A 25302-nucleotide genomic window follows, 5' to 3' on the forward strand; every position below is an offset into this window, starting at 1 on the left:
AATGTTGAAGACAATGAATGTTTACTCAGAGAAACACCCTATGCAGACATCCTAGAGACATTTTCAGCAAGGAACTTCAAACAAAATCAGCCGTAAAGGTCATGTGGATTAATATTGAACTATTCAGAAAATGCACTGATATTCTATGAGATGGACACTTGTTGTTTCTCCTTGTCCAGGAAGAGCAATGATGCTGTGGACCCAATTCTGGGTAAAAGAAAGCAAGATCATTCTTGTTTCTGGGTCATAACCATTTTGATGGTTACCTGAGTACCTGATGTACCTGAGTTTGAGAAATCATCATATAACCATTACAGCCCAGAAACAGGCCAGTTTGGCCCCACTAGTCTGTGCTGAACATCGTCTCCCACCTAGTCCCACTGACCTGTATTTGGCTCATAACCCTCCACACTTCTCCTGTTCATGTACCTCTCCAACCTATCCTTGAATATTAACATCGATCTCACATCTACCACCACTGCCGGAAGTTCATTCCATACCCTCACCACCCTCTGCGTGAAGATATTTCCCTTAAAACTTTTCCCCTTTTACTCTCAATCCATGCCCTCTTGTTTGAATCTCCTCCACTCTCAGTGGAAAAAGCCTATCCACATTGACTCTATCCGTCCCCCTAATAATTTTGAATACCTCTATCGAATCACCCCTCAACCTTCTACGCTCCAGAGATTACAGTCCCAGCCTGCTCAACTGTTCCCTGTAACTCAAACCCTGAAACCCCGGCAACATTCTCGTCAATCTCCTTCTCTGATTTATGAAAGCCAACATACGAAATTCCTTCTTCACCACCCTATCCACGTGATTCAACTTTCAGAGAATAATGTACTGTAACTCCTAAATCCCTTTGTTCCACTGCACTCCTCAATTGTCTACCATTTAACGTTTATGTCCTATTTTGATTAATCCTACCAAAATGTAGCTCCTCACATTTATCATTATTAAATTCCATCTGCCATCTTCCAGCTCACTCTTCTAACTGTCCTATATCACCCTGCAAGCTTTGATAATCTTCCTCACTGTCCACAACACCGCCAACCTTTGTATCATCTGCAAATTTACTAATCTAATTTGCCATCCAATCTTCTAGGTCATTTTATATATATGAATATGATAAGCAGCAAACTGCAGTGGACCCAGTACCGATCTCTGAGGCACTCTACTCAACACCGGCCTCCAATTCAACACACAATTTTCCACCACCACTCTCTGGCATCTCCCATCTCCATCTCACTACTTCATTAATACTTAATGCTTCCACCTTCCTTACTAACCTTATTTATTTGTCAATAAATGGACAACATCCACTGCCTTCCCCTCTTCAACTTTTTTAGTAACCTCCTCGAAAAACTCATACAAAACCATGCTGAGAACTCTGAATCAATCCCTGTCTTTCCAAATATTTTATATACCATCTCTAAGAACACTTTCCATTAATTTACCCACCACCCATGTCAGACTTACAGGCCTAAAATTACCCGGTCTACTTTTGGATCCTTTTTTGAACATCGGAACAACATGAGCAACCCTCCACTCCCCCGGCACTTCCCTTGTGGCCAGTGACATTTTAAATATTTCTGTCAACGCCCCCACTATTTGTTCATTAACCTCCCTCTGGGTCCTAGGGAATATTTTGTCAGGACCTGGAGATTTACCTACCTTGATTGTTTTCAATATAGCCAACACTACCTCCTCATTAATTCTATTATCCATGAGCTCGCTCACTTCATCTGGCTCAATATTCTTTTCCTTAGTGAATACTGAAGAAAAAAAGATCATTTAAAATTTCACCTATCTCCTCTGGCTTCTCACAGAGCCTACCCCCATCATCTTCAAGGGGTCCAATTTCATCCCTCACTATTCTTTTACTTTTACTGTACCTGTAGAAACCCTTTGGATTATTTTGACTTTACCTGCCAAAGCAGCTTCATTTCTCCTTTTAGCTGTTCTAATGTCCTTAAGAATATTTTTACTCTCCTTATATTCCTCAAGCAGTTCATCCCTTCCTTGCTGTTTATACCTGTTGTACACCTCCTCTTCCTCCGAACCGTTCTCAATATCTTTTGGAAACCAAGGCTCCCTACAGTTTCTAACCGTTCCTTTAATCCTCATGGGGACATACCAACTCTGCACGCTCAAGAACTTCTCCTTTGAATATCTCCCATTTATCAGCTACACTCTTCCCTGAGAATAACGTATCCCAATCCACACCCTCCAAATCTTTTCTCATCCCCTTGATATTTGCTTTCTTCCAATCAAGAACCTCAACCTTTTCCCCCACCTCTATTGTTTCCCATTACTAGCCTAAAACTAATAGTATTGTGATCACTAGACCCAAATCTGCCCCATCTCAAATCTCTGTCGCCTGATCTATCTCATTCCCTAATAGGAGATCCAATATTGCCCCCTTCCCTAGTCGGGTCTACATATTGATTCAGAAAACATTCCTGAACACACTTAACAAATTCTATCCCATCCAGCCCTCTTACTCTATGGGTGAAACAGTTTCTGAAACTTCAATGCAAGAGAGAGGGATTTGTGGAAAATCATTTGTGTAAGAAACATTTCTCTGAAAACAAATCTACAAAGAATCCATGAGTTTGAGAATTTTTGAACAGCAGTATTAAAGACTGAGTTTCAACACAAGAGATTTCTGAGATTGAACTTTAAAACTATCTCTTCAGAATTATGCCCAAACTGTAATAGTTTGGGTTTTATATACATAGTGAGGTCAAGTTTAGAGTTAAGTAAGATTTTATGTTGATCCACACAAGCTCTTTATTAGGAGAGCTTTCATTTTTCATCACCTCCTGCAAACCTAACTTCAGACTTCATACAGTTTCCTTCTGATTTTTGTCTCCCAATAATGCTCTTCTGGAATGGTATCTGATGTTTGACATTCTTAATTGACCTTTCCTCGAGGAAACTGAATTGCAATTAAAGTGAACTCATCAGATATTTATTACTTGACTTGCAACATTAATGTAGCACAGGGGCGGATTACCTTTTACCATGTGTGGGCGGGTCAGTGGTAGAACGGCAGGCCACACTAATGCTACCATCAATGAAATAAATACTGAAACACAGACACTGTGTAATTTAGGTTTTCGATGTTTCTGCTTGAAGTATGTAGTGTACAATGTATGAACATAACTGACGATAATTTATCATAAAACAATCCACAGAAAAAGTTCAAGCAACGTGATCAACCATATTCCTTCTATAAAGCTATGATTTTAGGTCAGGGTAGGCATCTTCAATTCTGGAAATGCACCAAAAATCAAGAGTTAGTCATTAACATGACACAATTTAAAAAAAAAACATAAAAGTTGAGTCACAATGAAAACAAAACAACTAACCCTAAAACAGACAGCAGGTCAATCAGTGGGAAACTTGATTTTGTTTGTTGTTTGAAAGCATTTTGATTTTGGGTGACATAGTTGTTGATGCCAATAGCAGGACATCATCTCAAGGAGCTGTGCTATCAATCTTGCCACCAGTAGAATGAACTACTTAGCAGGAGTGATAAAATCATCCCTTGCTAGATAGAAATACCTCAGACAGGCATTTGGAGTGCTGTAAATGGTCACTTAAACTTGGTTGCTATTAAATAATTCTTCAAAAAGTTGAAGAGTTTTAAAAATAATCAGGAACAATTATTTTTGTTGCAAAACTGCAGACTAATACATTTATCAAATATAGCATCCTGAATCTTTCTCAGCAGAGGCTATTATGTATTCCTCTCAATTTCTGCCTTTGAACCAGATCTCACACTTTAATTTCTCTGCGCTTGAAGGTGTGTTTTGAACTACGAGGATGTGAGGTAAATCCCTTTTCTGAGTGAACAAAATTTGCTTTATTTTTTTGAGTTTTGCTTGCAGCTGGAGTCGGATGAAAGAACATTGCAGTGTCCCACAAACGGACATCTGGCTTTGCACCTTTTTGAGCGGCTCGGGGAGAGGGGGTGTTTCAGGGTTGCTCTGAAAGGTTCGCCCTGTTGGTTACCCAGCTCCACATTCACCAATGGGTGATAGGCCACTGATGCACAGCTTGTTTCAGGCTCATCCTGAGGGCAAAGTGTGTTCCTGGGAGCGCCTAGGGTGAGTTATTTTTCCAGAGGTAGAAAGTGATGCGGTTCATGATTGATTCCTGGTTATAACAATGTGGAGAGACTTCAGTGAACATTCTGTGTAAATGCAGTCATTTTGCTGCCTGAAGGAATGGGTGGCATTTATATAGCCACAAAGTATTTCCTTTGCTGAGGGATGTTTAATCCAGATTCCAGGGCCACCAATGATGAAGGCTGACAGTTTAGTGCAGCGTACTGTGTGTGTCGGAGCGATTGAGGATGATTGGGTGAACATAATGGGTTGTGGGCTGGATAAATTTGGGCCATAGGTTGCCCACCCTTGGTTTAGCTGAAGAATATCTTGTTTTGCCTAGTGTACAAGCCTACTAAAACTGTCTCCTACATGAACAATTGTCTTTATTTGCTTTTGGAATCGCAGTATTTGCAATGATGTGTAATTACAAATATATCGATTGTTACTTTGAGAGGGTGCTAGGAGTTTGGAGAAATGCAAATTTTGAACTGAAGTAATTGTACATTTTCATTCTTCGCTAAAGATTATTTGAACTTCTCCCTGAATTAAAAAGAGATTAAATTCCTAAAGACCCCTTTATGAAAAAAAATTATAATGGGTAGCCGATGAGGAATGAAGTCAGAAGATGGTCAAGTTTGCCTAAGGGTGTAGTAAATCAAAAATTAACTTGCAGGTCATTCATCCAGTGGCCATAACTAATCAGATGGAAGAGTACATGTGCTCATGACCTTTTTCCCCACTGTATTTATCAGTTGTCTTTCCATTGAACCAAACGCACATTTGACATCATGTACAACCCTAAGATTCTTTATCCTGCAGGCGTGGCAGAATTACTACTTATTGGTGATGCAAACACGTGAACAAATAAAGAAATGTATGTAGATAAAGAAATGGAAACAAATTCAGCCCTACAAGTCTGTGCTGCCCAATTTTCAACCCATTAAGTATGCCCTGATACATTTTTGAAGGATGGAAGGAAACCACAGCCCCCGGTGAAAACCCCACACAGACACAGAGAAAACATACAAACTCCTTACAGACAACGCGAGATTCGAACCCATATCCAGTCCCGATCGCTGGCGCTGTAAAGGCATTGTGCTATGCCAACCATGCTGCTGTTGATGAATCCATGATTGAGTTTGTTGTTGAGGATGGTGGAGGGGTAGCAGCTGTTCCTGAACCTGGTGGTGTGAGTCCTGTAGCCCCTTTTTTCTCAGTGAGAACAGAGCTTGTGCTGCGTGTTGTGGATCCTTGATAATTGCTGCTACTCTCTGACAGCAATGTTCCCTGTAGGTGTTCTTGATGGTGGGGATGATTTTGCCTGTGATGTCCTGGGTTGTATGCACATTCTTTTGGAGGGCTTTCCGCTCAGGATTATTGGTGTCTCCATACCAGTCAGTCAGGACACTTTCCACCACACATATGTAGAAACTTGCTAGGGTTTCTGATTTAATTCCAAGCCTCCACAAACTCCTGAGGAAGTAGAAGCTCTGACGTGCTTTCTTCACAATGCCATTAGTATGTTGGGTCCAGGAAAGATACTTGGAGATGGTGATTCCCAAGAATTTAAATTTGCTCTCTCTCCACATCTGATTTCCCCAATGATCAATGTATTGTACACCTCTGGTTTTCCCTTTCCCTTTCAGGTTGTTGTTGGTGCACCATTCAGCCAATTTCTCTCCTGCATGGTGACTTTTAAAAAATACAACCAACTCCCATGGTATTGGTGGCAAATTATTATTCTCATATCGAGCACACAGTTGCAGGTGTACAGAGAGTAGATCAGGGGGGCCAAGAATGTAGCCCTGTGGTACTCTGGTACTGATTGAGATTATGGAGCCAATGTTCTTACCAATCTTCAATTGTGATCTGGAGGTGAGGAAATCCAGGATCCAGTTACACAATGGGGTGTTGAGTCTCAAGTCTTGGAATTTGATGATCAGTTTTGAGGGGATGATGGTGTTAAATGACAAACAGTAGTCAATAAAGAGCATCCGGGATGGGTGGAAGGGTGAGGAAAATTAAAAAAAAACAAAATAGAGCATCTTGATGTATACACCTTTGCTGTCCAGGTGTTCCAGGGCTTTGTGTAGAAACCAGTCAGATTTTCTCTTTAAATCTTTCTAATTAAATCTTTTTAAATAAAGTTAAATACATTGTTCTGGAGAAGACCTCTGCTGTCTCAAGGAACAGCCTTCATTAAAACATCAGAAAGCCTAAACGATATAAAACAGTAAATGTTGACTTACTCCAAATGATATGTTGTAGCATAATTAATTAACAAATTTTTTTTGCATTATTTTGTCATTTTTCTCTAAAATAAAAAGATTTATTCATGATGAAACCATATATCCTAAGATGGTGTTATGAGCCCAGAGGACCCATAAACCCAGCAGCAGTAGATATTCACCAAGACAAATAGTTACTTAAACAAAAGTTGCTTGAATTTAATTATCTTTAAACATGAAAACAGAAAATCAAACTTTAACTTATCTATTATTAACTTAACCCCCTTCTAATTCTAAGCGCATGTCTATGTAATGTATGTGTAAGTTCAGAAAAGTTCTTTGGTTCATAGTCCAATCTCACTTCTCATTCCTCCAAGTTCACTGGGGTTGCAGGCAATTCTTATACTGTGCACAGAATTTAACATTTATAAAGTTCACCAGGCTTTTGTGCTTGAAAGGTAAATGTTTACCACTCAGGAAGGCTCTTGTTGGTTTTCAGAGAGAGATGTGTTGTTCCAGGACATCCACAACTGATGTACTTCTATCATCCACTCCAGTGTCTTGCTGACGAAACTTGCTCCTCATGGTTCTCCAGATGATAACCTCTTTCTTTCAGGTCACTACAGAGTTCCTTTTTGTTTTTCTTATTCCAAGTGAACCACAAGGGCTTCGACCAGGCTGTCTTTCACAAGCTTGTCAGCTTGACCTGTTTCAGTCCCAGCAACTTCTGCTGGCTGACACTGTCAAGTGATCTTTGCTTCTCTCTCTCTCTCTCTCTCCAGCCTGCTCTTTCATCTGTTGCTTTGATAAACAATAATCCATTAGTGATGTCTCTTGAGCACTCTTCAAAGCTCTTGCAAAAAGGTGTGAGAAGCCACTATGTCTCCAGTATTTCAAATAAGATCTGTTTTAAAGTGTTTGCATGTGACCTACTCTAACAAACCTTTCCCAATTTATCTCCCAAAAACATTTCTATATACTCTGTCACAATGGTCAGAGCATTGTTGACATCTGCACACAATTTGTTATAACCATATAACAATATAACAGTTTATGGCATGGAAACAGCCATCTCGGCCCTTCAAGTCCATGCCGGTTCACTCAAACAACTCCGCTAGATCCCCCCCCCCCCGCCTATTCTCCGCCCATAACCATCAACCCCATCTTATCCATGTATAAATCCAGCCTCCTGTTAAATGAAAGAATTGACTCTGCCTCAACTATTTCCTCCGGAAGATTATTCCATTCAGCCACCACTCTCTGAGTGAAGAAGCATCCTCTAATGTTTCTCCTAAAATTTTGCCCCCTTACCCTCAACTTGTGTCCTCTTGTTTCAACCTCCCCTGCTCTCAAGGGGAAGAGTCTACTTGCATCTAGTCTATCTATTCCTTTCATAATTTTAAACACCTCTATCAACTCCCCTGTCAACCGTCTACATTCCAATGAATAAAGTCCTAACCTCTTCAATCTTTCTCTGTACTCTAGATATTTTAAGCCAGGCAACATCCTTGTAAATCTTCTCTGCACCCTCTCCACCTTATCTATATCCTTCCTATAATTTGGAGACCAGAACTGAACACAATACTCCAAACCTGGCCTCACCAACACCTTAAACAGTCGCAGCATCACTTCCCAGCTCCTATACTCTATGCTATGATTTATGAAGGCTAACATACTAAATTCCCTGTCAACATGGGAATCCACCTTCAAGGAATGCTGCACCATAACTCCAAGATCTCTTTTTTCTTGTCCATTCCCCAATGTTCTCCCCTTTACTACTTAGGTCCTATTTTGATTATTTTTTCCGAAATGAAGCATCTCTCATTTCTCTACATTAAATTCCATCTGCCATCTTTCAGCCCAATTTTCCAGACAAACCAAATCCCTCTGTAATCCCTGAAAACCTTCCTTGCTGTCCACCACTCCCCCTATTTTCATATCGTCTGTGTATTTACTTACCCAGTTAACCACCCATCATCCAAATCATTAATATAAATTGTTATGCCCTGGTCTGCACGTCTGAACAGCCTCAATGTTCTAACCCAGTAGTCATCAACTTTTTTCTTCCCACTCACATTTCACTTTAAGTAATCACTGTGCCATGCTCTGTGATTCGTAAGGGATTGCTTCAGGTGGGATGTGAGTGTGAAGACAAGGTTGAAAATCACTGCTCTAGACCCAATTGTTATTGTAATATTTTGCTTGAGAAAAATGGTCATTGGCTCATTTCCTTTGGAGATCTGAAACCGTGCACATAACGAGTCAATTAGGGACGATTAAAACAGTGGGTTTCAAACTTTTTCCATCTGAAGCAATCCCTTGCTAATCATAGAGCACCTATGGTATAGGGAATACTTCAAGTGATATGTGAGTGGAAAGAAAAAGGTTGAGGACCACTGTTCTAACCTATACTGTATTGGTTTCCAGGTTGCTGTATCATTGGATGAATTATTTTAAAAAATCAAAGAATTGGCAGAAAAATTTGCTTGACCTGATATAGTTATCACTCTGCTTTTTGATGAGTGCATTTAGTCTTGATTATATCTCTTGTCGCTAGAGACAGAGACCGCAGAGCCCACCTCACTGACAAAAGGCAAAGGAGGAAAAACCCAACACCCAACCCCAACCAACCAATTTTCCCCTGCAACCGCTGCAACCGTGTCTGCCTGTCCCGCATCGGACTTGTCAGCCACAAACGAGCCTGCAGCTGACGTGGACATTTACCCCCTCCATAAATCTTTGTCCGCGAAGCCAAGCCAAAGAAGAATAAGAGACTAACTCTGACTGTATTAACTCTGTCTTGGGTCCAGAAATGAATGAAATTACTGTTTCAGAATACATAATGTTCCTGGTTGAAGCTCGACTAGGAAGTGCATTTACAGGTTGGGAAATACCCTATTCATGAAATTAAATTCCACATAACAGGAAGACTCACTGACTTCCACATTATAGTTACTAAGAATAAATCTTCACAATTCAAAGAGGATAATACATTCTGCCTTCTGCTACAAATCCTCTGCCTGTTTCAAAAAATGTTTATCTGACCATGAGCAATGCTACACATTTGAAAATGTCTTTGTCGCCTTTTTAAAAAATTTTTCTTCCAAATGTATAGTTCAGAAGGTAAGTTCTTAAATGAACAAGGCAAAAAGTTGCCAGAAATTTGGGAATAGATTAATCTTGATATGGAATTAGCATGCAATATTTGGGGAAGTTCCACATTTCTTTTCAACAAAAAGGATGTTGAATAGCATCATGGTGCTTGGGAAATGCACAGTGGACATGCTCAGAATTTAAAGAGCTAACCTTGGCCTGAAATTTTTGCTTAGGTCAGAACTTATCTGCGAAAAATCTATCTTGCTCTCAGCATCTAGCTTTGAATCACCTCATTAGTGTGGCACGAGTTTATATTTGAAGAGGCTTTCCCTGTGAACATGGAAAATTTATTATGATTATATTAAATACACATGCCCCATCTGTCCAGTTAGTTCACCCAATGAATACAGTATTACAGAGCTGTTGACTCTTGAAACATGAGCCTGGTCAGTCAATATTGGAGCATTGCAGCAAACAAAAAATCTGCTGGACGAATTTGGCAGTTGAGCAGCATCAGTGGGAGAAAAAGACACCTCGGGTGAAAGTGCAGAGGGGAGGTGATCAGTGAAAAAGGTGAACTGGGTTGCAAGGGTCAGACAAGGACCAGTGTTAGATTGGCGAAGGCAGATGATTGGCAGGTGCAATGGGGGAGGCAAGAAATAAAGCAGGGTCAGGTGGTGGAGGATGAGTCATAAAGGTGGGATAGGAATCAGCTGAAAGGGGTGACAAGTGGAGATAAAAGGCTACCAGTGCTTGAATCTGATATGGCAATGATAGAATCTATAGGAGAGCTTTGAGTTCTTCCAGCAGATTTTTTTTTTTTTCTCCAGATTCCAGCATCTGTAACCTTTAGTGTTTCCATAACACATGAAAAGGCCCTTTGGCCCGCAAGATCTGCACTGAACACTATCGTCGTAAACTAAGATTACACCTGTTTCCACCACTGTCCCTGACCATTCCAGGCATTTTTCACTCTGTTCAAAAAAAGACGACCCTCATATTTCCTTTAAATCTTCCCCCTCGCTTTAAATGCATATCCTCTAGTATTTGACATTTTACCTGAGAAAACAATTCTGTCTACCTTAACCACGCCACTCATCGTTCTATAAAACTCTATTGTGTGTTCTTTTAGTCTCTGCTCCAGATGAAAATGATCCAGGTTCCCATAATTGATAAGCTCTAATTCAGCAAGCACCTGGTAAATCTCGTTTGTACCCTTTCTAAAGCCTCATTCAATGCTTTGACTAATAATGCCAAACATGCTGTTTTGCTGCCTTCACAGACTACTTGCGTGCCCACATTCAGGGAGTAATGTACAACTTACGGATCCCTCTGTACGTACGTCTTTGCTGTTAAGAGACCTGACGTTAATTGTATACAGTAAAACCCCTGTTATCCAGAATTTGTGCTGCTGGCAGCCTCAAACAAATGGCAAAAATATCGCCATAAAATATGGACATTTTAAAATTAGCGAGCCTCGCCATTAGTTTGCCATTTATGCACCATGAAATCTCAAGCAACCAGAAAATTCACTTATCTCATCTACCAATTCCGATAGGTGTCAGATACTAGGGCTTTTACTGTACATTCTCCTTGCATTTGACCTCCCAAAGTGGTACACCTCATGTTTGATCAGTTAAATTTTGTCTGCACTTACATGCCCACACCTGTAACTGATTTATATCCTGTTAATGTCCTTTGATAGCCTTCTGTGCTGTCCACAATTCTGCCATTCTTTGTGTTATCTGCAAACATTAGCCCATCCATCTTCTGTATATTGTCATCTAGTTTCCATATATCTGTATCTATCTAAATTTGGAGACATTGAATGTTCCAGCATCAATCCCCATGCTGGTCATTGACCTCCAGTCAGAATAACATCCTTCCATCGCACTTCTGTATCCAAATGATCAATTCACATGAATCCCATGCATCTTTACCTTTTGGATCAGACTGTCATGAGGAACCTTGTCAAATGCCTTGCCAGAAATCCATGTAGACAACAATCACTCATCAACCACTTGTGACCCCTCATTAAAAAAAAAACTCCAAACTTTGATCTGCCTTGTACAAAATCATGCGGACCGTCTCTAATCACAGGCCATGCCTTTTCAAATACATGTTCATCCTAAATATCCTCTTCACTAGTTTCTATTACCTGAATTAAAATCACGCAAAAATATTTACTGGCATTTGCCTAGCATTCTTGTCAAAGTGAGTAGTTTTGTCATGATGCTTTCGTCAGAGTCTATAGTGGGTGTGTTCTCACATTTTTAAAAAATTCAAAACCTAATTCCTGCTCAAGGGCAAGTACTTTTTAGAAAAAAAAAAGTTTTTTTAAAATGTTCATGCAAAATCGGTTCATTTAAGCTCCATCAAACTAACTGCACAATGTAAACTGCTGTTTTAGGTTTTGTCATCGATTATTTTCACAGCGTGTTTTAAGAAAATCAAGGGGTGTTCGTTATTTTGCTGCTAAATTCTGCTATGTCAGAAATTGACCAGGTTGGAAATGTAACCAATTACATTCATAAATATTTACCTTTTTTACTTTTATTAGAAATGAAATGCTTGGATCGTGTAGATTTGTTACAAAGGGAGGGAAATGCTGAGAAAAGGCCAGTTTAGTGAAACAACAATTCTGAAGAAAGGGCAGGTGATTTTTCTGAAATATCATTGATGGTGATGACTCTTGTTTAGTTCCAATTGTTTTATGGTCCTTAAATCCTTGCAGTAGTTGGTACAGTTATGGAGCACTTGAGCCAACTATAAATCTTCGTCCGCGAAGCCAAGCCAAAGAAGATAGAAGTTCCAATTGTTTTATGGTCCTTAAATCCTTGCAGTAGTTGGTACAGTTATGGAGCACTTGAGCCAACTGAAAAAAAAGTATGGCTCAGCAGCAGACAGTATCCCTGGCAACAATTAAGGTTGATGACAACAGTGGAAATAGTTAGCCCCTTCCCATTATCTCACAAGTCACCTCAGCAAAGATGGACATTGCCTTAATGCACCAGAATAGCTCTTTTCTGTCATGAAAAATCAACACAAGGTTCATGATCTACCTACTGCCATACTTGGTCCACTTTGAGCAGTTGTTTCCAACCACTAGATATCTGTAATGCTCCATCTACAGATCCTCCATGACCCCAGCCTTGGGATGCAACTATTCATTTGGCTCCATTTAGCAAGCAACCTCATTTGTGTGCTAGGTGTCAGGCCTCCTGAAATCCTATTCCAAGGCAATTGATTTGCAAGTTATCAGAAGGATTTAAGGATGTTCTTGAGGCCAACTCATCACTCTAAACTGGAGGAGGAGCATTTGGGCTGGCATTGAGAATCTCAGGTTTGTATGTCGGGAGCATACGGAAGTCAAATAAGTGGAAGAACCTACCACTTTCCAAATTATCCACATGTGCAAGTATGCATGTTGGCTTCCAATCATCACCTGTGTGAAGTAGAAACCAATCATTCTTAACCCTGAGGCAGTGTCCACCAAATCTGCTGTTGAATTTGAAAATTTCAATCTCTTAATTACCTTCAATTGATTTAATAATATGTGATCATTGGACTTTTAAGCTGTTTTTGATTCTGTAACTGGAGTTTGAGGATTCAGTTTAATAAGCAAGAACCCCAACACTATATTAAAAAAAACCCCATAAAAATATCCTTTTTTCTTCCTTGTCCTTCTCTTCTCCATTCAGACCTTCCTTCATGTCTTTACTGATAAAGGGAAAAATTTTCACTCTTTACCCTTCCATGCCTTTTGTAATGTAGAGCTCTGGATTCAGGTCTCCTTCAGTCTCTGCTTCAAGGATAATGATTTCAGATTTATTGTCAGAGAACGTACATGACATCACATACAACCCTGAGATCCTTTTTTCCTGCAGGAATGGCAGAATTACCACTAATTGGTAGTGCAAAAATAAACTACACAGTGTAAAGAAAACAAACTGTAAACAGATGACGAATGTAAACAAACTGCAATAGAGAGAGCAAAAAGAAAATCAATAAAGTGCTCAAGTAAGAGTCCTTAAGTGAGTCCCTGATGGAGTTTGTCGTTGAGGAGTCTGATGGTGGAGGGGTAGCAGCTGTTCCTGAACCTGGTGGTGCACATCTTGTGGCACCTAGACCTCTTTCCTGATGGCAGCAGCGAGAACAGAGCGTGTGCTGGGAGGTGAGGGTCTTGGATGATTGCTGGTGCTCTCCAATGGCAGTGTTCCCTGTAGATCACACATGTCAAACTCTGGCCCGCGGGCCAAATTTGGCCTGCGATATAATTATATTTGGCCCGCAAGATCATTTCAAAAATGTATTAGAGGTGGCCCGCCCTGGAGCGAGAGCCGAATCTGTTTTTTGGTAATGTCACCCCCACCATCCTCCCCCTTCATTGCACATCCTTCCCCATTGTAACACGAGAAATTGTAACACAAGAAGTCTGTCGATGTCATCAGCTGGCAAGCCAGTTGGAAGGCTCCCCTCCCCACACAACCAGTCACTTCTCCCACCTGTCGAGTGGTGCGGCGGATTGGCGAGCGCCTGTGATTTCCTGTCGGTGCGACGGGCATGGCAGGCTGCGCACGGCTCCCGGGCAGCGCGAGCCCAGCACGACTGGCACCGGACGGCCCTTCCACAGCGCGAGCGCACTTCTCCCGGTCGCCATGGTCTTCAGCGCTTGCACCCGCGCGGACCCCAGGGACGGCTGGTTCGGCCCTGCTGTCCGCAAAGGCTGATCGGCAGTGCACTGGGCCTGAGTGGGTGGGTAAGCAGGGGTGGGCAGAGGGTGTAGGTGAGGAGTAATGGGCAGGGGAAGTTATGGTGGTGCGAGGGGCAGTTAGAGGGAGGTATGAGTAGAAGGATAGGGAAGAGGTAAAAGGGGAGGGGCAGGGCGAGTAGGGGAGGGGTGATTAGAGGGTGAGAGAAGGGTAGAGGGAGGAACAGGTTGAGGGGAGAGGCAGTAGAGGGGCGTGTATAGGATGGGGTGGGTAGAGGCAGAGCGAGTGGAGTGAGGGGTGAGTAGAGGTTGGGTAAAGGACTGGTCAGGTAGAGGGATAGTGGGTCGAGGGTGAATAGAGGCCTAGAGCCTGAGGAATGAGCAGGAAATGCTGAGTCCTGATGCAGGCCAAAATGGACACAGCCTGTGAATGCTGACTACATCTCCACAGGGACCAAATAGGTTTCCCTCAGGTCAAGCAAAGGGTGACCTTGAGCTACCTACTCCTGACCTGCAACATTATCCTCCTAAAGTTATATCCTAAAGTTTAACATTACATATGTTGAAAGAAGAGAAAACATGCAGATGTTGTTGAAAATTTTCAATAAATATTTAGTTCGGCCCTCGACTTAGTCCAAGTTTTTAATTTTGGCCCTCCGTGAATTTGAGTTTGACACCCCTGCTGTAGATGTTCTCAATGGTGGGGAGGGTTTTGTCTGTGACGTCATGGGCTGTGTCCACTACTTTTTGAAAGGCTTTGTGCTCAGGGGTATTCGTGTCCCATACTGATAATGAGCCCATGATGTGCAGTATCCATTGAGCTAAAATGCTTTCTCCCTGAATCTCCCTACACACTTCATTTGCACATGACAACTCGATCTGCAGTACTGCAGCTGTGACCCAAGTGGTGGCGTAACCATCCTTGTATTCAATGGCCTAGCTAATGAAGGAAAACATCCTTCTTCAATGTTGCAGATCTGAAGCACTTTTCCTTTACAGGTGCTGTCTGGCCTGATCTTTATGTTGAAAATAGCATAGGTTTTGTTTTGAGAATCTAAAACTTATTTTAATTAGGTTATATTAGGGGAATATTTGCTTGGTTTTGTCCTCTAGGTATTCTGTGTTTAAATTTTAATGAAACAAAATCTGTGGGAAAAAAATGCAAACTGTACTGTAAATAATGAACATCTCAGCCATGTTACTTGGGCAGTTGATTAGTTGGAGATAAAATGGTTCCAGAGAAGAAGAGGCAGTGGGCGTGTGGGGAGAAATGGTCAACTTGTTGTTTCACTTTGTATGTTGGCTAAAGAATCAATTATTTTGAGGCAGTAAGTGGCATTAAAATCTAGTTTTTGATGGTTTATTTTCACAAACGTACAAAATGTAGATTGGAAGCTAAAATGCAAGGATTCGTAATCTGAAATACATGCTTTGAATATAATTAGTGTTCTGAGCAGTTTAGAAGCAGACGAATAAATATGATATCAATAAAATTAGATGTGAACTTTTAAAACCTATGCCCTTTCAAGAAAAGGTTATTTGATATTCATGTATTGCTCACTGTTCCCTCTAAGCTGTGAGAGATAGGCTGTGCCAAAATGATCTTGAAACATTTTCAAGTTTACATTTGCACAAGCATTCAAGGCACTCACAGGAAAAGAAATATGCACAAAAGATTCTTGTGCACACTGGCGTCTAAAAATTAGAGGGAACATTGATTGCAATGCACAAAAGTGCTGGAGAAACTAAACAGGTCATGCAGCATCCATAGGAAATAAAAGGGTAACCAAAGTTTCAGGCTTGAGGCCTTCAGGGTATGAGCAAAAAGCAGGCAGGAGCCAAAATAAACCTCGCTGCATCCACCATATTATCCTCTGCAATTTCAGACTCCTGCAATATGACTCCTCCACCAGACACATCTTTCCCTCTTCTCCTTTCTGTGGTTTCCCTCTGGAGCTCCCTCGTCCACTTGTCTCTTTCCTCTCATTGTTCCCTTGATATTTACCCCTGTGGAAATGATATACGTGTGCCCACACCTCCTTTCTCACCACCCTTTGGGGCCCTAACCCGTCCTTCCAAGTGAAGGAGCACTTCACTTGTGAATCTGCAGGTCTCATCTACTGCATTCAGTGCTTTCGTTGTGGCCTCCTCTATGCCAGAGAGACTGGACACAGACTGGGAGATCCTTTCATTGAACAACAACTCTCTGTCTTCTTCCAGTGGCCAACCTTTTTAATTTAACACAACATTCCCACTCTGACATGTCTATACATGGCCTCATGGCTACCCAAAAATTGGAGAAAATCACCTAATATTCCGCCTGGGAACTCTCCAACCAGACAACATTAACGTGAACTTTTCCAGTTTCCATTAATGCCCGACTCACTCTCTTCCCCTATCTCTGTCTCCTTTACCTGAGCTCCTCACCCACTTCCCTCCCCTATCACTTCTCAGCTTTTTTTTCTCTTCTACTCTTCCATATCCACCGAAGACCTCTTGCCTGTTGGCTTGTGCTTCTGCCCCTTTCTCCCTCCTCTCCCTGGTTACCCTTTATTTGTGATAGATGCTGTGTGACCTACTGAGGTTTCTCCAGCACTTTTGTGTATTGCGCTACAATCTCTGTGACTACAGACTTTGCCTAATATTCATATATATCCATTCCTCTTTTTAGGCAAGTCTTCATTGACTATCCAGTTTGTTGAAGGGCAGTTTGTGGACTCGTATGACCCCACAATAGAAAATAGTAAGTATAATTTTTAATATATAATGTTACATTTGGCAAAATTTTTGTACTAAGTCCTTGGAATGCTTGTTGCAGTTTTTCCCTTCTCTTGCACTCCATGACCTTGCACCAGTTCCAAACTACTGAGCGAAATCTTGTGCAAGCCTGCTCAATTCTGTTTGAACAAGTCTACGCAAATACAGCTGAATAGCACATCTGGAGCCCCACAGCTGCTGTGAGAGGGCTGGAGGCGAGTCCTTGCACTCATTGTCTCTGAAGGGACTCACTATTTCATTTTTCTCTTATTGTTAGGGTCGTCAGGCAATGCTCATGCCGATTGTTTGCCTCGCAGCAGACTAAGTCGAAGTTGAGTTCTTGTCAGATGCTCTGGTTTGCAGATGCTGGTGGTTTGTGGGCAAGTTCCCTGTGTCGTCATTGTTCGGTCTTAATTTGCCAAGTGCTGTGAAAAACAAGACCCGTGGTTTGCTGGTGGAATAAAAGGCATCAATTGACACAAGAAGCTAGCTCTTGGACATAACACCTCCAGATTTTACGATGGGGCAATCCATTAACTAGTCTGACTTTTAAATCTGAGTTTGTTTCCATCCCGGTCTGACGTGTGCAATTGCACTTGCGCCAGTCATTTTTTTTAAGAGAAATTGCAAACAGATTAGCTTTAGATTTCTACCCAAGGCTAAATTTTATTTGTCCTAATTTGAATATGATCATTTAGTACTTGATGTTATTCAGATACAATCTGAGTATTAAATTCAAACATCCATTAAGGTTCATGATGACCTACATTTGCAGCAGGTGTTGGTTGCTGGAAGAATTCAGGTTCAAAATTGATGACCTGGAATCTGAGCTTTCAACACTACAACATATTGGGTGTGGGGGGGGGGGGGTAGAAATACCTAGACCCTGTGTTTCAGGAGGCAGTCACACCCATTAGAATAGCTGCCTCAAGTTCAGCCTGTAGTCAGGGACAAGAAGGTGCCTCTGTGAGTGAGGCAGGTAGTAGGATCTAAGAGACCGTACTGGAGGAGTCTCAGCCCTTGATCTTGTCTCAAGACTGAGATTCTTGCTCCTTGTTTGGATAAGAATGAGCAATCTGACTGTGGTTTAGGAAGCCATTCGAGAGGGGGAGAGGAGAGAAATGTAGTAGTATTCGGGGTAGGATAGTTAAGGGAATAAACAAAATTCTGTGCCGCAAGTATAGAGCATCCTGAAGGCTATGTTGCCCATGTTTGGGATATCTTACCTGACTTGCGCAGGAATTTGCAGTGGGAGGGGAAAGGCACTTTCTTACCTTGACTTTTCTCGCACTATTTAGAAGGTGGTTTATATGAATGTTTGCACTGTGTGATGCTGGCGTAAAACAACAAATTTTGTGACTTGTTCATGACAAATCCTGATTCTGATACAGTTGTTGTGGTTCATGTGGGTTTTCATGACGTAGGTCGAACGAGGAAAGAGGTTCAGCTAAGGGAATTTGAGGAGCTCGGGACCAAATTAAAAGCAGAACCAGAAAGCTGGTATCTCTGATTACTACCTGAACCAGGTGCAAATTGGTACAGGGTTCAAAAGATTAGAGAGTTAAAAGCATGGCTTAGAGATTGGTAATTCCTAATTTCCTAATTCATAGGAAATTGGCTTCAGTATCGGGGAAGGAAGGAAGTGTTCAAGAGGGACGGGCTCCATCTGAACTGTGATGGGAATAACTAGGACTGTGAATAGGACTTTAAACTAAATATTAGGGGGGTGGATACAAGAAATTGGAGAGGGATGGATGAAGTAAAAGAGTGTAGAAAAAGTGAAAGCAAAGGTTAAAAAAGAGAAATTTAAGAGGTGCAAAAGAGGCAATGATTACTGGATTTTAAAAGCACAACGGGTATAAGGGGACTTTATCTGAATTTCTGTAGAATTTGAAACAAGGTCAGTGAGCTTATGGCAGAAATCAATACAAGGGGGTATGATTTAGTGGCCATTACACAAATGTGGTTGCAAAGTGAAGATTGGGAATTAAATGTCCAAGGATATTGGGTAATAAGGACGGACGGACGGACAGGCAGGAAGGTAAGGGAGGTGAGGTAGGGCTCTTCATTAAGGATGAAATCAGGGCAATAGTGAGAGATGATGTAAGATCTAAGGAGCAAAATATTGAGTCCATTTGGGTTGAGATTAGGAACAGTAAAGGGGGGAAAAAATCATTGCAATAAACAAAGAAATATCAGAGACATGTTAGGATGGATCAGCAGTTATCGGGGGAGACTTTAGCATGCATATCGATTGGGTGAATCAGGTTGGTCAAGGTAACCTTGAGGAGACTTCATAGAGTGCATTCGGAATGGCTTTCTTGAACAGCATGTTACTGAACCTACAAGGGAACATGCTATCTTGGATCTGGTACTGGGCAAAGAAACAGGTCAAATTAGCGATCTTGTAGTGGGATCCTCTTGGAAAGAGTGATTACAGTATGATTGAGTTTCTTGTCCAATAGTTTAGTCTGAATCAAGTGGGTTATGCCTAAACAAGGGAAGCTACAAGACGATGAAGGAGGAGTTGGCCAGTGTCGACTGGGAATATGGGGGGACAGTTTATGAAGGATTGGAGGACTTTCAAAGAGATTTTTTCAGTGTGCTCAACAAAAGTATATTCCAGTTAAAAGCAAGGACAAAAAGGGTGGGGGCAGCCAGCCTTGGATAACTAAAGAGATCAAGGAAGGCATTAAAATAAAAGCTCATGCGTTCAAAGTTGCCAAGAGCCGTGGAAAACCAGAAGATTGGGAAAACAAAGAACCACGAAGCGAGCAATAAAGAAAGGAAAAGTAGACCGAGAAAAGATTAGCACAAAATCTTAAAACAGATAGCAAAAGTTTTTTTTCTAATTTATATAGAGTGCAATAGGTTGGCTAAAGTGAAAGTTGGACCCTTGGAAGATGAGAAGGGAGTATTGATCTTGGATAGTGAGGCTTTGAATTACTATTTTGTGTTGGTCTTCATGGTGGAGGACACGTTGAATAAACCAAAGACAAGTTATGGATGGGAGGTGAGCTCCTGGATGTAGTAGCTATCTCTATAGATATTGTACTCAGAAAAGCTGAGGTTCTGGAGATCGATAAATCCCCATCTCCTGATGGAATGCATCTGAAAGAAATGGCAAAAATTATAGTTGCTTTTGTGATAATTTACCAAAATTCTCTGGCAGGTCCCAGTGGATTGGAAGATGGTGAATGTAATGCCACTATTTGTTTTTTAAAAAAAGGATGTAGGCAAAAGGCAGGGAACTATAGGCCAGCTCCATAAATCTTCGTCCGCGAAGCAAAGCCAAAGAAGAAGAAAAGGTTTAAAGAAGAAATAGTGAGACACCTGGAGCGAATGGATCCATCAGGCGGACGCAGAATGGATTCAGCAAAAGGCAGGACCTGTTTGACAAATTTATTAGAGTTCCTTGAGGAAATAACGAGTACGGTAGATAGTGGGAAGCAGATGAACGTTGTCTACCTGGATTCTCAAATGTGCTGCAAGAAAGACTTGTACAGAAGATGAGGGTGCATGGAATTGGGAGTGATGTATTTGCTAATACTTTCTATTTTTAGGATTGGCTAACCAATAGAAAGTAGAGAGTTCGAGTGGAGAGGAGATTTTCTGGTTGGTGAGCGGGGTGCGGCAGAGATCGATGCTGGGCCTGTAACTGTTCACTGTATACATACACTAACTCTGTCCCCTCTTCCAGATCGTTTATCTAAGTTTGCTGACGACACCAAATTGAGTGGAAAAGCAAATTGTGCAGAGGATACAGAGAGTCTGCGGAGACTAAGTGAGTGGGTAACAGTCTAGCAGATGGAGTACAATGTGGGCACATGTGAGGTGATCCACTTTGGAAGGAAGAATAGAAGATCAGAATATTATTTAAATGGCAAGCGATTGCAGAATGATGCTAAACAAAAGGACGGGAGGGCTTGTGCATGAATCACAAAAGGTGTGTTTTAGGTGCAGCAGGCTGTCAAGAAGGGAAATAGAATGTTACCCCTCATTGCTGGAGGGATTGAAGTTAGGAGCAGGGAGGCAATGCTGTAACTGTACAAGGTACTGGTGAAGCTGCATCTGGAGTACTGTGAGCAACTGGTCTCCTTACTTGAGGAAGGTGACCTGGCTTTGGAGACGATGCAGAGGAAGTTTACCAGGTTGATGGGTTTGAAGCTGAGGAGAGATTGAGTTGTCTGGGACTGTACTTGCTGGAATTTAGAAGAATGAGAGGAGATCTCATAGAAACATAAAATTATAAAAGGCATAAATAAGATAGAGGTAGGTAAGTTACTTACATTGGTAGGAGAGACCAGAACTAGGTGGCAAAGCTTCAAGATTTAGGGGAGTAAATTTAGGACTGAGATGAGGAGGAACTGCTTTTCTCAGAGGGTGGTGAATCTGTGGAATTTCACAGCCCATTGAAGCAGTGGAGATGACTTCAGTAAATATATTTAAGGCAATGTTGGATAGATTTCTACATTGTAATGGAATTAAGGCATATGAGGAAAAGACAGGTAGGTGGAGATGAGTATCATCAGATCGGCTATGATCACATTGAATGGTGGAGTAGGCTCGATGGGCTGGATGGTCTATGCCTGTCCTTATTTCTTCTGGTTTTTTTGGGACATCTGTCTTTCATCTCACCTGCCTTCTACACCCCTTTCTTTTGCACTGCCCATCTTCCCTCTCTATACTGAAACAAGATTTTAACCCAAAGCATCAGCTGTCCATTTCCCTCCATGGTTGTGCTTGATCCCGAGCCTCTCTAGTTAAAAAAAAATACACAGATGAAATTATATTATTGATTAAGAATTTGGTTTATTTAAAACAGTGGTTTTCAAACTTTTTCTCACATACCACCTGAAGTAATCCCTATACCATAGGTGCTCTGTGATTTGTAAGGAATTTCTTCAGGTGGGATGTGAGTGGGAAAGGAAAGTTGAGAACCACTGCTCTTAGACCCAATTGTTACTGAAAAATTTGCTTGAGAAAAATTGTCATTGGCCCATTTCCTTTGGAGTTATGAAACCATTCACATAACGAGTCAATTAGGTACAATTTAAACAGTGGTTTTCAGATTTTTTCTTTCCACTCACGTACCACCTTAAGCAATCCTTTACTAATCACAGAGCACTTATGACATAGGGATTACTTAAGGTGAAAGTGAGTGGAAAGGAAAAAGTTTGAAACCACTTATTTTAAAATGTAAACTAATTCTCAGTTCCATGTACTTCAGGGAAGAGAACTTGCTAAACCCAGATTGGATACACAGTTCAACATCAACACAACAGGTGTCCTTCAGTGTTTTCTGTAAATCATTGAGTTGTCAAGGGTAACCAAGGGTGAGCATTATTGCATATATGCCATGTTTTTAAAGAACATGTTACTTCAAAGTGGAGAGATTACAGGCAACAAAGTGAAGGAGCCAAATCGTATTCTATTTACAGGCTGGTTAATAAAGATTTGGGCTTTAATTAAATTCAGCTAACCAAGTTACTTAAATCTATCCAAATAAGAGACTCCAGATGCTGAAATTTGGAACAAAAATAATTTGCTGGTGGAACTTGGCAGGTCAAGCAGCAGTGATTATTTCTGTTCAACCTGCTGAGTTTCTGCATCACATTGTTTATTTTTAATAAATTGGGGTTCTTAAAAACTTTCCATTCATTGCACGAAGCAATAAACAGAGAATTATTTATTTTGTCTCGCGTTCCACATTACCTCAACAATCTAGCAAATGAATAGTAGTTGGTAAATAACATGGAGGAGGTAGAGAGAGGCGAGAAGCTTTGAAAGGGAGAACGGGGCAGGGGTGGTTAGGTGTCATTTTGTCATCTCTGCCAATTTAATTAATTATTGTTGATCTCTGCTTTGACTCCCTCTTCCATGTGATCTTATTTTTTTTAACTCCATGTCATCAAGAACACAACTTCATTTACACTTCCATTCTTGGAAGCATAAGGTACACTTTAAAGCTCCTTTCACACTGCCAAATAATGTGGGTTGAACTGGGTAAGTTGGTGGCCATTTAGTAGGTCATCTGGCAGTGTGAATGCTCTCAGCCAAGGTGGGGGGGGGGGGGGTGGTGGATAGGAAATCAACTGGGCTCTGATACTTGATAGGGGGTTATATCAGAGCTCAGCTGAGTTGACTCAGTTGCCTTGTGAACAGCCAACCCGCAAAACCGGGTATTATTAGTGATGATGGGTGCCTGCGCGTATGCGTCATTCTGGAAGTTTAAATATCAGTGGAGTTATACTTTACAGAGCAGCTGGGGGAGCTGTCACAGGGTGGATTGGTGGGGTGGGTGGTGGGTGCTGTCAGCATGCGGCTGGTGGAGCTGTCTGCCCTGTGCTTTAAATAATATCAGATTACTTATAATACCTAATACAATCAAAATAATTGTTATACTCTTAGGGAATAATGGCAAGCTGGTCTGTGGGTTTGTCTTAAGTTTGAACAGTCTGAATCCCACTACAGTATATTTTCCCACGGTCTTCTTATACATTGCGTGCATATGTCTTATTAAATTGGTGCATTTTTCTCCACAGTCTTTTATATATTGTGCACGTACGTGCTTTATTCCCGCTACAATTTCACAGCCCTGCGAGTACGTAATATGTCACTTAGGACGTCATCACTGGCGGCTGGGTCCCCCTTAAATCTATGATATCCACATGAACCAGGAAATTCATGGTCCAGTGTGAACGGCTCATCTGGTACTACAACATGGGTTGTTTACTTGCCTATTTAGTGGGTTGCCAGTGTGAAAGGTATCGCCTCAAACCGTGCATCTTGGCGCCTCACAGTTCGGCAGGCAGCAACCTCCTTTGAAGAAGACCGCAGAGCCCACCTCACTGACAAAAGACAAAGGAGGAAAAACCCAACCCCAACCCACCAATTTCCCCTTGCAACCGCTGCAACCGTGTCTGCCTGTCCCGCATCGGACTTGTCAGCCACAAACGAGCCTGCAGCTGACGTGGACATTACCCCTCCATAAATCTTCGTCCGCGAAGCCAAGCCAAAGAAAAGAAAAGAAAAAAAAAATTAAATGCAGTAAAAACACGCCAAAATGCTGGAGAAACTCATCAGCTGATCTTCAGAGTTCGTAGGATATTTCATAGCGTCCATAGAATTTCAATTGCAGGCATGGCAATTAGAGCTTCACTAGCCCTTTTTCTACTGGCATCCCAGTTAATTGGCCGTGCAGTGCCCTGGGATAGGAATCCTTTGTGCCATTTCCACTGGGCCACTCTTAACTGGAGCACTAATTGCTTTTCCATTGAACACACTCATCTCTGGGGATTAAAATGTTCTTCCTTCAACTGGAAACGGGTGACTTTCTACTATCCCTTTTCTACTGGTTTTATCAGCAAACTAATGTCAGCAAATGCCGGGGATACAAGGAGGGATAAGAGGTGGTTAATCTCCGACGGGAAATGAAGTCATTTGATGCCAAATTCCCAGTTAATTCCTGGGACAGGGTGCCAGAGGAAAAGGGGCTACTGTGATGATCACTCCATTAAACAAACCAAGCAGACGTTGGCTGGATGCCACCTCGCTGAACTTTAATCCACCAGAGTGACTCCTATGTGTTCTTTTTTTCTCTCTCTTGTCTATTTCAATGTTCTCCTTTTTCTCTACTTGTTTTTAGTATACCAAACTTTGGTCTGTGCTCTTATAGCCTTTGCTTTGGGTTTCTCTTCCTTCCCCTCTCGGCTTTTCATATTTTCCACCTTGACCAGAATTGTTGGAATTATTAATCTCCCACAGATGGTGCCTGACCCTGCTGAATGCTTAGTATGTTAGAATGTCTTGGTAACAAATTAAAATATCCTTGGATACTTTTAAGTAAGCAAATGTTACTATCAACTGTTTGTTCAAAATCTCTTGGGAAGCTCATTCAGAATTTCACTCCATTTGAATTTGCATGGAAATAGTGAACACTTCCCAATTTATTTCCCAATTAGCTGATGATACAAAGGTTGGAGGAATTGTGGAGAGTGCTGAATGTTGTAGGTTACAACAGAAGAAAGACAAGATGCAGGGTTGGGCAGAAAAGTGACAGATGGAGTTCAATCCTGATTATTAATGGTCGGATACTTAACTTAGCAGAGAGACTTTGGGGTCCAATCCATAAATCTCTCAAGGTTGCCACACAGATTGATAGGATAGTTAAGAAGGCCTAAGGGATGCTGGGCTTCATTAGTAGGTGGATCAAGTTCAAGAGTTGAGAGGTCATGTTGCAACTCTACAAATCTCTGGTGAGACCACATCGAGAGTATTCTGTTCAGATCTGGTCACCTCATTATGGGAAGGATGTGGAAGCTATGAAGAGTGCAGAGGAGATTTACCTTTTCTCTTTGGAGCGTAGAAGGATGAGAGCAATTAATAGAGG

At 41.5% G+C, this 25302-nt stretch overlaps 1 protein-coding gene across 2 annotated transcripts in view; it reads left to right on the forward strand.

Moving 5' to 3' along the window:
* The window catches only part of rheb (Ras homolog, mTORC1 binding), a 112681-nt gene that overhangs the window by 16875 nt on the left and 70504 nt on the right, over positions 1–25302 (forward strand). For both annotated transcript variants that reach the window (XM_069914808.1, XM_069914807.1), the window contains one exon: positions 16825–16896. In XM_069914808.1, the coding sequence (XP_069770909.1) occupies positions 16825–16896 (72 nt within the window). The remainder of the gene's footprint in view (positions 1–16824; positions 16897–25302) is intronic.

Source organism: Narcine bancroftii, chromosome 1, assembly GCF_036971445.1.
Source record: "Narcine bancroftii isolate sNarBan1 chromosome 1, sNarBan1.hap1, whole genome shotgun sequence".
Lineage (NCBI taxonomy): Eukaryota > Metazoa > Chordata > Chondrichthyes > Torpediniformes > Narcinidae > Narcine > Narcine bancroftii.